The sequence below is a fragment of the Capsicum annuum genome, chromosome 11 (assembly GCF_002878395.1).
Source record: "Capsicum annuum cultivar UCD-10X-F1 chromosome 11, UCD10Xv1.1, whole genome shotgun sequence".
NCBI classification, from domain to species: Eukaryota; Viridiplantae; Streptophyta; class Magnoliopsida; order Solanales; family Solanaceae; genus Capsicum; species Capsicum annuum.
Window position 1 is genome coordinate 220,773,911 of NC_061121.1, and position 13,843 is coordinate 220,787,753.

The window sequence follows — 13,843 nt, forward strand, 5'->3', positions numbered from 1 at the left end:
ATTATGCAAAATGTTAGGATTTTCTGTAATTAAGCTTCAAACTGTCGAGATTTATGTTGTTTACCAAAATCGCCGAGATTTTTTGTAATTATGCAAAATGTTAGGATTTTGTGTAATTAAGCTTCATACTGTCGAGATCTATGTTGTTTGCGCTAATTTTTTTATATCACCCTTTAATTATAATAAAATTAATGTCTTGAAAAATGCATTGAGAAGTGAATAATATTTAATATGATAAAATGGTTAGAAAAGGTAAAATTATCTATTGATTTTTCAATCTGGACAAGTATTGTTGGACATCTATTTTTAGTATAGTGGACAAGTATTGTTGTACAGAGGAGTTTGAACCTTTGGCCAACATTTTAACATGTATTTCTTACTCCATCCGTACATTTTTACCTGCCATTTTTCGCTTTTCGAGAGTCAAGACTGTATGAATCTTTACCAACATTTTAACATATGTTTTATACTACGCTCTCTGTTCGTTTTTTACTTGTCATGTTCTGTTTCACTTGAGTCAGTTTGACTAATCTTTGAGATTAAATTGAATTGGATTAATTCAATATTTTAAATTAAAAAAAAAGGGCAGCCCAGTGCACTAAGCATGCGCAAGGTCCGGGAAAGGGCCCGACCACAAGGATCTATTGTGAGACTGGGTATGTTGTTGTTGTCGTTGTTTAATCAAGTGAGACTTTCAAATATTTTGCTTGTTTCTACTGTAATTAACCTTTTTCTTGTTGTTAGTTAAACAATAAAATGGGAGTGAAACTTTACCAGTTTGAGTGCATAATGTACTACCTGTGAAACTGCTTTATACTTGTGTGTTGCTGGGACAGGTTTTTGGGTTGTGTTCTTTTACCGTTTATTGTTTTCTTTGATTCTCAAGGTTAAAACTGTTCTTTTTTTGGGACAAGAAAGAAAGTTGCGTTGTCTTTATCTCTTGTGATATTATCATTTTATAATGAATGAACGAAATGTTTTTTTGCTACTTCATAGTCCCGGAAAATGAAAAATACCCTTTACCTTTGTTCATCGTTTTAGGAGTCTAGCTTGGTGAGGCTGGCATTGGGTGCTTTGCAAGGTGTAGAATCTGCTCTGATATCTATTCAAAAGCTCTCTGCGTTATTTTGTTTTGACTCAGCTGATAGATCCTTCCATCATATCCCAAATTTGTGGACGCGGTCTTCAAGCATCGTTGCTTTGGGAAATTTACTTAAATCAATTGGGCATTTTGGTTGCATCATTTTCCTTCTTCACAAATTTGTCCATCATTTTACATGTTTAAGTCTAGATGGAAGTGAGGATGAAGTTCAAAAGTGTGATGCTGGTGATGGTTTGGGATACCAAATGAGCAATCATACACTTGTTAATCAGGCCTTTGCAGTTTCTGTGGCAAAAGTTTTAGATGGGTATACCTCCTCCCTAAATACACTATATGCTTCTGTCAACTTGAGGCGTCGCGTGAAGACTAAGGGTGGAGGCTGTTTTACTACTGCTGGGCATGGTGAAATCACATTACTAGAGGCTTATCTACACTCTGCTGGATTAAGAACTCAGATGGATGTGCTTGGTAATATTTGCAATATGAGTGATCTAGCTCTTAGATACTCAGAAATATCTCTTCAAGAAATAAGCGCCAAAGCCTTCTTAGAGTTTAATAATTTCCACAGAAGTGGTGCTCTTCTCGCTTTCCTGTACACACAATTAAAGGTTCGCATTATATATAAGCAGTTCATTTAGTGGCTTTTCCACTCTTTGACATTCTTAAAATTGGATTCCTAATTCTGTTTGCACATCAGCTGTATGTGTTTGATGTGGTACTTTGCTGTTTGATGAATATTTTGATTTTGCACTTTAGGAAGACAGTGGTAATTGATTATCACCTTGATATAAATGCTTCATGGATTACATGATCAATGTTTCTTTTTATTTTTTTATATCTGAGAAGGTAAGCAGCTGGTTATGAGTAGATATGTATACAAAGAGCAGTGTAATAATACGTGGGGAAGGAGTCCATATACTTAAGGGACGCTAGAGGGAAAGTGAACGCATTTTCACATTTTGTCAAAATGCCTAAATTTGTGTTGCCATCTGGAATGATACCGAAATGACCAAAATAGGTAATATGATCCTGCTAAGAGATGTTTGTGAGTTGGAAAGAGAATTTTGACTTTCTTAATGGAATTTATGTAGCTTTAGGTATTATACTGCAACTTTTCATGTAGACTGAATGATATAGTCACTGATTTTGTTATTACAATAATATGTGTAGTCCTAAGTTTTACTTCCTTATCCATTGTGGAAAAAGTTACATTTTGGTGCAACAAGGTGTTGGGTTTTATGGATTTGAACTTTTTGGGGTAAGAGATTAATAAGGTATCTCTTTTGCTTGATTGTTTCTTGTCTTTTTGTGGCTAGGTGGCTAATCCGGCCCATTGTTCTCTCCTTAAATTCCTGTTTCTACGTTCATGGGAACCCTACTGTGGATTTATTAGATCATGGATTTTTGAAGGCAGCATTACTGATCCTTTTAATGAGTTCATCGTGGAAACTGTGAAAGAGCAATCTGATCATGAGAGGGGTAACACTGGAGTCTCGAATGACTTCCCATTAGCAAGTGTTAGGGTAATGCTGTCTGTCATTTGGAGCTATAATTTCTTTCTAATGCTGATATGCTTATTGTGACTTTTTTAGAGTCTGTTTTTATCACCTGCTACTCAATTCTCAGGTGCGAGAGGGAGTTTTGCCTTCGTTTCTGGAGGAGTGTTTGCTTCCCCTTTTCCGAGCAGGTCAACAGCTTCAAATAATAATGAAGTTACTTGAGTTCTGTAATGCTTTTGGACCATTTAACGGTATCCATGAAGAGTTCCTTCCTGGAATCCGTGGGTTTTCAAATGAATTCCCAAGCTTCAAATCTTCCTTGTTATTTGAAAAAGGAGCTATTGAGACAATGGTAGTTTCAAGAAACAGTTTTTACCAAAAGATGCTGGAGAAAATTGACAACGTTTTCACTAAATCAGAGTTCAGATTTCGGGAGGTAATTTCGGTTGAGAGGCCACAGTTCCATATTCTTCTTGCTTGTAAAGTTTTTGCTGTCACCCTGTATCTACAGCTGTAGAGCCATGAACTAAGTTTCTTGTGTTCCTGTTTTTGCAGCTGTCAGTTCCATGAAATAATTTCCAGGATAACTAAGCTATGTTGAATAAATGCTAATTGCTTGTGCTGTTTGTCTATTTAAAAGTATGATCTTTCCGTGATTGCTTATCCTGTTAAAGATTTTCTATCATAGATTTATATGCTAGTAATATAGAGAATTTTTTTAACTATTACAGATAATTTTTTTTTTATCTTCTCCACTGGTGATGGTTTTGAAACACTTGTTTGATACTTTAACTTGTTCCAACTTCTTTGATTCTTTCTAAATCTGCTGCTGCCTTGAAAAATGTGGACATGGAGGCCTGACAGGATTGGAAGATTTTTTTTCAAATGTTCAGATTGTGGTCTTTTATTAATGAAGCTGAATACCCATTGATAGCTCGGTATTAGTCTGCCAGATTTTGTTTGTTCATTGCTTGATGAGTTCCAACTCTAGATTCATTGGTGAGTTCCAATTCTAGATTCATTGGCTTGGTTGAAGACAAGAAAGAGGTAGCTTAGGATAAAAATGAGATATTGGAATCGACCTTGTCTGGAGTTTATGTAAACAACTTTCACTTCATGAAAAGGAACAATGTCTTTTTTGATGTTACTAAACTCTTGACTTCTTGATCTTCACGGGGACATCTTAGTAGCTCAGTTGGCTGGCTACTTGAACTTTCACTTGTTGGTGAGGTTCGGTTCCCCACCATGCAATCCACTCCCACATTTACCCTTCCGCTACTCCCAATTCTTTTTCTCTTACTTCTTGATCTTCACATCGTTGTATGATCTCCTGACAACAAACTATGATTTGAGTTAAAATAAAATTCTTTGTTTTTTTGTTGTAAACCATTCTCTAAAATGACATGATTTCTAAGATTAGGAGAGGATAATGTTTTTTTTCTTTTTATCTGTGTTTGGAGGAAAGTTCTGAGGGAGAGCAAGGGCAAACAAGAAAATGGAAAAAAACTGGAGTTGTTTTTGGGCAGAAATAGAAGGGGAAAGAAAAATCCTTCTTTGGTGAAATCTGTGATGCCAAAAACAGTCCTTGGCATTGTAAACTTAAAATAATTTATATATATGTACATTAATGTTAATGGTCGACTACCAATTGTTTCCTTTTTTCTTTAGATCATACCCCTAAGGGAAAGATTTGATCCGTTTTTCTTGTCTCCTTTTACCCCCTTTTTCTGCATGGTTTCTTTTCCTGTCTCCCTTTTTTTGATTTGGACCATTCATTTTTCCATATAATTTATTTTAACTGTAGATGATTTCAAAGTCCTGCTTTCATGGATGGAAAGAAGTGAACATCAGAGGTCCACTAAAAGGTCTTGACAAACCCTCTGCAAAAGTGTTACATATCCTTTTCCCTCATGCACTTCTTATGTAACAATAGGCGAGAAATGAAATAGATGATATTAAAAGACCAAGACAGGAGAAGAAATGAGATACTTAAAACAAAGAATACGCTACATAAAGACAGCACTACATGTAAGACGTGGTTTCTTACCACCAAATATATTACTTTTTGTTTACACTTTCCTGACATTAACTTTTTGAGGTGCCATTCTTGCGTGTATGTAGAGTACAAGTTGGATGCATATCCCTTGATGAACAAAATCCTTTGCTATTTTTATGATGCATCAACTAATCTGGACAGTTAGAACAACCTTTTTTCACAGTAATGCTAGTTTCTCACCTTCTATTGCATCATAGAAGTAAAACAAGGTTAATATTTATCTTCCTTTTTTACCTTTTCATGTGTTACATAAGATTTCTGTTTCCCAGATATCTCTGCAAGGCATGCAACATAGATATGCAAACCATGCCAGGAATTTGAACTCTCCTGTAGTGTTTTCAACTAGTGACAGCTTGGAAACATGTTCAATTGATACTGGAGATCAAACTTTGTAAGTGTGCCTTTTTATGTACTTCATTGCATGTCCTCACGTACTTGCTCATTTATTCTTCCATCATTCTTTTTCTATAGCTTTTGTGCTCCAACCATAGAGAGAAAAAATTTCATGATCTGAAGAATGAAATTTTGAAGAAATAAGTAAATAAATAAAGTATCTACTCTTCACACATTTAAATTTTTAGGTAAGTCTGTTAACCAATTCAACATGGTATTTAAGTAAGTTGAGTCTCGTCATGCTCTTCATAAAAAAGCTTCTTACTTGCTCGGTCCATGAAAAAGAATTTTGACTGCACCCGAGGGAACGTGTTGAAGGTCTAAAATAAATAAGTAATGGGTCGTTTGGTTGGGAACAAGTTATCCCGGGATTAGCTATCCTGAGATAAGTTATCCCACCATGTATATGAGATAACTTATCCCATCACTATGGTATAAATGGTGGGATTAATAATCTTGGGACTAACTAATACCTCCAACCAAACACAGGATAAAATAATCATGGATTTTATTCCGGGATTATTATACCGCATACCTCACTCCAAACGACTCCTAAAAGTATTCCTTTTTGATGGTTTAAGCTCGTAAATGAAAAGGTTTACCCAGTCCAACAAGGTGTGTTGAGTTATATACAGTCCCATATTGGTCCAACCAGGTCTGTAAAGGTTTGGGCCACTCCACCCATTGCTTTAAGGTTACGTGTCAGATGTTCTGATTTTTTCACATGGTATTGAGTTAACCTTTAGAATGCCCATTCTAAGACTCATAAGTCTGCATTAAAGTCCACGTGTTAATCCATAAATCAGGCTGCACATGCAGAAGGGTGTTGAGTCATGTAAGTCCACATCATGTATATTAGGGGAACCTAAAGGGTTTTATTGATTGCCTTAATATTTTGGGTGAATGCTTTTACAGCAAATGAGTTCATTGAACTCTTTGTTGAGTTCCTAGAGCTGCATAGCTGAATCTCTTCTCTTCACTCATTGTAAAGGCTGATCTGAACATTTCGTCAGTACCTTTCTGTTTCTTGTATTGTATAAGTCCTTCTCTGTTGCTAAAGAGTATCCTACCTGAATTTTTAGGCCTCATAACACCGTGGAAGCTGAAGTTAGCACAGACAATGATTTTTCTTGTACTGAAGATCTCCTGGAATCATCTGAATGTTCATGGGAAGATAACTCAGAGGGGCAAAGCGATTTCGATCTATCGATCAATGCTGCTGGTAATGATGTGGAGTTGGAACCAGATTATTTATCTGCTTTAAGTTTTACTGCTGATGAGCTTCTGCTGAAGCAGAAGTTTCCGCAAGATGAGACTTCACGCTCTGCAGAATATGTTTCATATGAAACATGTAAAAGAACGGAAATATCATGTTTTTCTGCGGTTGTTAGTAACAGTGAAAGAGCTGCATGTGACAGTTCTCTGCCCTATAGAAGTGAGGAAAAAAGTATATCTCAGACAATTGATAACCAGATTGCTAACAGTGGCCAAAGTACATCCTGGCTGCCTGATTGCTTTCCAGGAAATCTTCTGAATAATCACGGGAGGAGCTCTAAGACTACATGGTTGCATGCAGTTGAGATTGAGCTGGAGATAAGTAGTTGTAGATTTGGTGTCCAGCTTCATGACAATGTAGATTCTGGTGGTTCAGTTCTACCTCGAAATCCTTCACTGCCTGAGGCTTATGAAAAGGATCAGCATCCAAATAGAGCTCGTACCTTTTCAAGTTCAACAAGTTTGCCATCATGGCAGCTGAAGCATCACTCAGACTTTTTCAGCATGAACCCAATTTTGACTAGAAATTCTCTTAACCCAAAGAGGGAGTCTGAACAACTGTGCTCAAGAGATTCTAGAGAACCTTATCCTTTTTTTGACTTCACATCTGTAAAGGATCCTTGTGAGGTGTATATGGAAAAGTCCGCTACCAGTTCCAGAGATCAGTTGGGAGCTGGGAATTCTGTTTTGACTAGTACAGCAGCTACTTCTTCCATTCGTACTAGTCGTCCAAATAACTTAAAAGATTGCTTCAACAGAAACTTGGAGAACACGGCAGAGCCATCTCATACTTGTTCCCCTGTAAATTCAAAGGTCCACTATGAAAGAGTCTCATCATTGGAAAATGCTGTTGGTGGTAGTGGTTGGGAAAGACTTCTTGCTAATTCTAGCAACATTTCCAGTACAACTGTCAGACATCAGAAGACTAGTTTGGTGACAGTTCTCGAGATGCCACTGGATCATATTATCAAAAAGTGCCTGTTGGAAGAGATTGTGCTTCAGTATCCTTATGTGTACTCTAGAATGCATGAAATGAAGCTAATCAACAGCTGGAATAATCTGTCTTTTATTTTCCCTCATTTGTTTAGGCTATAGTAATGTGGGCTTCCAATTTTCTCCCATTCCTGATGAGCGAGGAATTCCCTTTACATTTTTCTGACTACTTGACATATTATATTAAAGTCAACCTAGGGTACATTTAGCAGTGACAAATTAATGAAATAGGTACAAATTTATATATCTGTGATCTGTAGTTCTAAAATTTAATTCAATGAGTGAAGTTCATCTATATAGTTGACATGATAATGATTAATAATCTGAGTATTTTAGAATTTTGAAGTTGGAAGTTTTTTAGACTTCTCTGATTTATGCAATCTCAGTTGATGGGTTTTCATGAATAATCAGTTAGTTCCAGGTCAGTGGAGTATTTGAGTTGCTGAGCTAATGTTCCATAGTGGGCTGTAGTTCTATAGAACCAATTTCCTTCTCCAAGTTTGTAATAGTGATCTTTTCCTTCCTGCTTTGACATCTATCATCTGTTTTTAGATCCATTATACCTTGGTGGGCGATAGTTCTCTTAGTTATTCTTCTTTGACTCCTCAACTCTGTTATTGTTGTCAGCTGATTTATACCTGCGAAAGTTATATTTTCACTTCTTTCTCTAATTTTGTGAAGAGTATTTTTAAAAAATAAATAATTTTTTCGCTTAAGACTTTATTTGTTAATAATCAACATTCTCCTTATGTTATTTAATTAACCTTTACCTGTTGGGGAGCAGGCAGACAAAAACATTCTTGTGTGGCCTCTCATTTTTCCTTGACGTTTCTAGATACAAATATTTGAGCAAACTGACTATTAAATTACTTGAAGAAGGTTTTAGTTTGCAAAACCATTTACTGGCACTAAGGAGGTACCATTTTATGGAATTAGCAGATTGGGCACATCTGTTTGTCACCTCTCTTCAACATCATGTATGTTCTTCTTCCACTTCATAGATTTTTTTCTTAACCTTCTTTTTCTTGATTTTGTTTAATTATCTTCAATACAGAAATGGTACACCATAGAGGCTGAAAAGAGAATCTCAGAAATTCAGGGCATTCTGGAGTTGTCAGTTCAGAGATCTTCTTGTGAAGGAGACCCTTATAAGGACCGTTTGTATGTCTATGTGAAAGAGAATAATATGACAAACATCTCAGTTTCGGCTAGAGGAACATTTCATGGTAGGATCCTCATGCCATGTTCTACTTTTTTTCTGTTCATTTCTGTTTCTCTGAATATCTGTATACATGGTGCATTGTCCTCCTCTGTTGACATTTTTGGTTCAGTTTTTAGAACTATACTACTCTTGGCAGGAATCTACTCCTTTGATTTTTTAGGGCTGGGTTACCGACTAGATTGGCCACTCAACATCATATTGTCTCCTGGAGCATTGAGAATATACTCGGACATCTGGAGTTTTCTGATGCAAGTCAAGCTTGCTGTCTTCTCTTTAAGTGATGTGTGGCGCGTATTGAAGGTACTGATCTTATATTGGTCTCGTGTTTTTCTAGATGCGTCATGCTTATATGTGTTATGCATAGATTGTATGTTTCTATAATCCTTCTCTTTTTCTTTTCTTTATGGATTCCTGTCTCTGCATATCTACGATTTAAAGTAATCTGGAAACTGGTCTATACCTAGTTCCTTGAACTTAAAGCAAATCCAGGCCTGGTTGGGCTTGTCTGGCTGAAACAGTCATTTAATGTGGAAATTATCCCTTGTATGATCAATTGACAATGGAAAACCCTATTTCGTTGCTTCTTGTCATTAGAGTACATAGGTTGAGACAGGGATATCCCCATATATATATATATATATATATTTTCAAATCCCTAGTTAAGGCATTGATGTATTCAGCCTACTGGTTAACGATCGAATCTATGTTGGATGAAGGAATGAAACTGCGCTTATTTGTCTTTGGATATAGTTCAAGTGTCGGAAATTGTGGTTCGGTCACAGCATGCAGTTTCGCAATTCTGTTTGCTTCTAGTGGCCACCATCTCAGTTTAGTTATTTTCTGAAGGATTTGATTCTTAAGGTTTTCAACTGAGAGAAGTATTTCAAGAAATGTGTTGCTCTTGTATCTTACCCCTTCTCAATCATGCTGATAATATGAAACAAGCTTACTGAGGATGCATATTTACATTCATTTCTTCCCAAAATTAAAAAAGAAAAGATCACTCTGCACACTAAAATCATAGCTGCAATTTTAAAACCTGGCTTGACCAAATTATTGTTTATAATTGATGCTTTAATTCACCTAATAATTTTGATATGTTGTCCTTGTGAACAGGATCTCTCTCAATTGAACAAGAAGAATCAACGTTCTGTATTTGATAATGCAGAACCAAAGCAATTGTCCATCTTAACTGAAACGAGGTCCTTTTGCATTTTAATGATTGTTATCTTCTTTCTTTCTGGCTATCTTGATATCAACTGACTCAAGACATGTCCTGTAACTGTATTTGAAAAAGATATAACGTTGAAGGAATAACCACAAGACATTATGCTCATGCTTTTTTAATGTTTTTCTGTATGATGTTGCTTAATGTTGTACATGCTCAGATGTGTGAAAATGTTTACTCCCTCCATTTCAAAAAGAATGCATCTTTCTTTTTTTGGCAACTATTTAGTTCTAACTTTTCCACATGACATCTTTAAGATCACAAGAATTTCCTGCTCCAATCATGTATCCTACAGGGCTGAGTCTTGTCATTACTTTTGTGATTTGAGTTTGCTGTTTTATGCTGTTTTACTTATATGTTTCTGATTTTTTTTCAGGCATCAGCTTAATCATTTTGTATCTACGTTGCAACAATATGTACAATCACAACTATCTCTTGTGTCCTGGTGCAGATTCATGCATTCTCTTAAGGATAAGGTTAGGAACACCTTGTATCTAGGTTTCAATGATTTTTCCCTTCATTTGTTGTTTGGTTTGATTATCTGCCTTTCACTATTCTTAATCTTGTGATCTACTGCATCTTGGTACCCTATGGTATGCTTAATGATAATGTTGTTGTTTTAGAATTGTTTTGAGCTCTTATATCTTGTGCTTTTCATGCCCAAGGTGTAAACCTATTTGGATGAGTTAATTAGCTGTTGAAAATCAATTAACTGTTGTAGCTTAGTTTAGAAGTTAAAATGAGTATATTGACCTATCCTTGTGAACATGCTTCCATCTTTTTTTCTATGACTGGGTCACTCATTCAGAAGTTACCAATTACTACACAGAAGTGTCAAATTATTCTCAACTTCTTATTTTCTATTATCTTTTGCTGTAGAAATACAGTTCTGTTTTATTTCTCACTTGTATATTTTCTAGTATGTCTGGATCAAACAGGTTTTAAGCACTTAATGCTTCATTATTTAAGCATTAGGTGTTTGGTGTTGATAGTAATTCTAAATTATTTTAAAAAACTCCTATTAATTCGATCCGGAGATTTCTCTGTCATTTTGACGTTGTTCAAGATTTTACTCCACACTTGTGATACATTTTTTGGTCATCAGGTCAAAGATATGATGGATCTTCATTCTGCACATATGGCATATCTGAATGACTCCCTGCACATGTAAGGTCGACTTGATCACTTTCCTTATTTTCTCTCTCTTTATGACGCACACAAACTGATATTTTGGGATATGAATAATATTTTAGAAGATGGAATATTTTGGTGCTTATTTTTGTAGCACATAATCTGGGATTTAGTCATCAACTTTAGCAGCTATAGATTTGTAATTTTGCAGTTTTAAACTAATGAAAAAAGGGAATATGATCTGTGATTGAGTAGGAGTCCCAGTGGGTATAAGATGACGTGACCTGTGTAAATGACAGTTAGCAGTGACCTTGAGAATGACTGGTGGGTATGTGCACATGGGGGTGGTGGTGGTGCAGAGAACGGGAAGGAAACAGTTGCAAGGGTAAGTCAGAAAGATGAATATTTAGAGTGTATTTACATTCACTTGACCATTGTTGGTTGAGACATTGAACTCTGTTTGTAGTTCTCCACTTCTGTGATTAGTGAGGATATAAAGGATGGACAAGCGTATCTGGTATCACTATCACATTTTGTCGTCTTCTCTTAATTTTTCAACTTATTCTTTTTAAGAAGCTGTGAGCTGCTTTTGGCTAATATATCTTTATTCGTATAACTAAATTACAAATGGAGGAAAGAGAAAAGCTCATCTGAAGCTGAACAGCACTAACTGGTTTTGTACTTTTGTTATGATAATAGTCTTTTATCTTGTACAGAGACCTTATTGTATTCTTCTAGTAGCAGGACATGTAGGCTACTACAATTATCTAGCTTATAGTTGTAACCTTTCTTTCATTCAATTGTTCCAATTTAATGAGCAACCATTAAAATGGAATGAACAACAATATATATATATCCAGGCACGAACCCGTAACTTTACTTTTCAGTTTGTCGTTGACTAAAAACTTGTTTGATGAAGTTATGATTGTTTTCAATATGAACTTCTGCAGATGTTTCTTGTCAGAGGAAACTCAACATATTGCCAGCATTATACGAAGTATCTTGCAGTCTGCAGTGGATTGTCGATCTTGTCTGAAAGGAGACATTTCACAGGTAATAGTTGTATTCATAAACAGCACAAAGGTAGTGCTGGAGTTTCTGTACGTGTGTGTGTGGGGGGGGGGGGGGGGGAGCGAAAAAGTAGCCCTCTGCTAATCTTAGGGACAAATGAAATCTAGTCGAGTTTTGCCTCATTTGCATATTCCTTTTGACACCAAAAGTGAAATAACAGGATACTACCATCAAACTATCCTTGTCCCATTTTTGCTTCTCTTTAAAACGTCTGGAGTTCCTTTCTCTCCAAATCACCCACCAGATACAAGCTGGAATCGCGTGCCACAAGCTATTTTGTTGCTTTTTCCAGCCACTATACCAACAACGCGAAGATCCCGTGTATTCTTAGGCATAGACCATTGGATTCCAGAAAAGTTGAGAAATAGCTGCCATAGCTTGTCAGCAATAGTCAATAGGACTGCGAAAAATCTGTTTGGTGCTGCATGAATAACTTCTGCAACATAAACCGTCTACTTTGAAGATAGTGGAAGCAAGCGTACTTTCCAGCAGTAGATGTGCAACCTTAATCTACGTTGCTTGGACACTTCAAAATGCCGATGGGTGCATGTTGGATCTTATATATTTGGAGGATCTGACACAGGTACAGCTGTAGTTTTGGAGAGTCCGAGCAGCATAGACTTTATGAACTTTCCAAAAACTTGTAGAAATCATACCCTGGCATTTCCAATCATTCTTCTTTGTCCTAAAATGGATGATCTATTACAGCTGATCTAATCATACATACTCATTCCCAAACATTCGTATTTCTTCCAAAATGGACATCTTAATACGGCTCTTTCAAACAGTAAATTGTGTACAAATTTCAGCAACTGTTCACATTCCTCATATGCATATCTTGATTATTTTGTTTTGGGGGAATGTCATTTGCGGAAATACATTCACTTGGTGCAAGAAAAGTTGCATTTTACCTCTTCGAATAGACGGGAGATAAGAAACCAAGTGCAAAATAAATGTCTGATGTTTGCAGGTGCTTCACATGAGGAAATCATTTGCAAAGAACATCAAAGAGTTGTATCTATGTTATCTCAAGTCTCCCAAACATGGAGAATTCGGCCTGTCAAGTTTCTGGGAGCGTCTGAATTATAACGGCCATTATTCAGAGGTTATTGGTAAACAGATGGGACATCAGGTCTTTCTTGTCTGAAGCCACCCGTCATGGAGGATACTGTAAGCAGAAGGAGATCACGAGGTCAGATTTTCCACGAACAATAGCATCTTGACATTTCGTGGTGCACATTTTGTTCAAAGGCGCACTCGTGCCCCACAACCACGATCACATATACAGTAAGCGTCGTGCATGTCTATTTAAGATCCTCAAAAGCAGCAATCTGCTCCAGCAGGCTTATTACTCCAGCAGGCTTTCCTGTCTTGCTCACATAGACTCTGGCAACCTTTTGGCTGTATCATTGTAGGATTGTCATTTAGGTTTCTCTGAGGTGATTCTTTCTGCCTTCTAAGTTTGGTTATGTCAATACATATTTGTATGTTGTATATGTAGAACAAGTGAAATGTAAAAGTAACTTTCTTGTCGTTCTCTGTATGTTATGAGTAAGGTAATTGGTTTCTATTGGGACAACATTCCCTGCTTAATCCCACAAGTAGAGTCCGGAGAATGTAGTGTATATGCAAACCTTACTCTTACCTTGGAAGGTAGAGAGGTTGTTTTGAATGACCCCCGATTCAAGAAAAAGCATAGCAAAGCAGTTCGGGAAAAGAAATATTGGAGGCAGAAGTCACGACAAAATAGTAAAGATAATTGTTGTTCAATTTAAAAATTAAGGTAGGTAGTTTTTTCTCAGATGAAAAAGTCCGATTAAGCTTTCGCTATGCATACGGTTCGTTAAATAGTTAGATGACAAGAATTTATTAT

General features: G+C 36.3%; 1 protein-coding gene across 2 annotated transcripts; it reads left to right on the forward strand.

Moving 5' to 3' along the window:
• Positions 1–1,041: 1,041 nt before the first annotated feature.
• Positions 1,042–13,538, forward strand: LOC107847823 (the record flags this gene model as incomplete). Of its 2 annotated transcripts, XM_047399242.1 has the most annotated exon segments (13): positions 1,042–1,710; positions 2,419–2,625; positions 2,729–3,037; positions 4,927–5,048; positions 6,133–7,326; positions 8,154–8,295; positions 8,373–8,544; positions 8,677–8,840; positions 9,657–9,742; positions 10,145–10,244; positions 10,874–10,935; positions 11,850–11,952; positions 12,941–13,538. In XM_047399242.1, coding segments are annotated over 13 exon segments (3,507 nt in total), but the record flags the coding sequence as incomplete, so codon positions are not given.
• Positions 13,539–13,843: the final 305 nt, after the last annotated feature.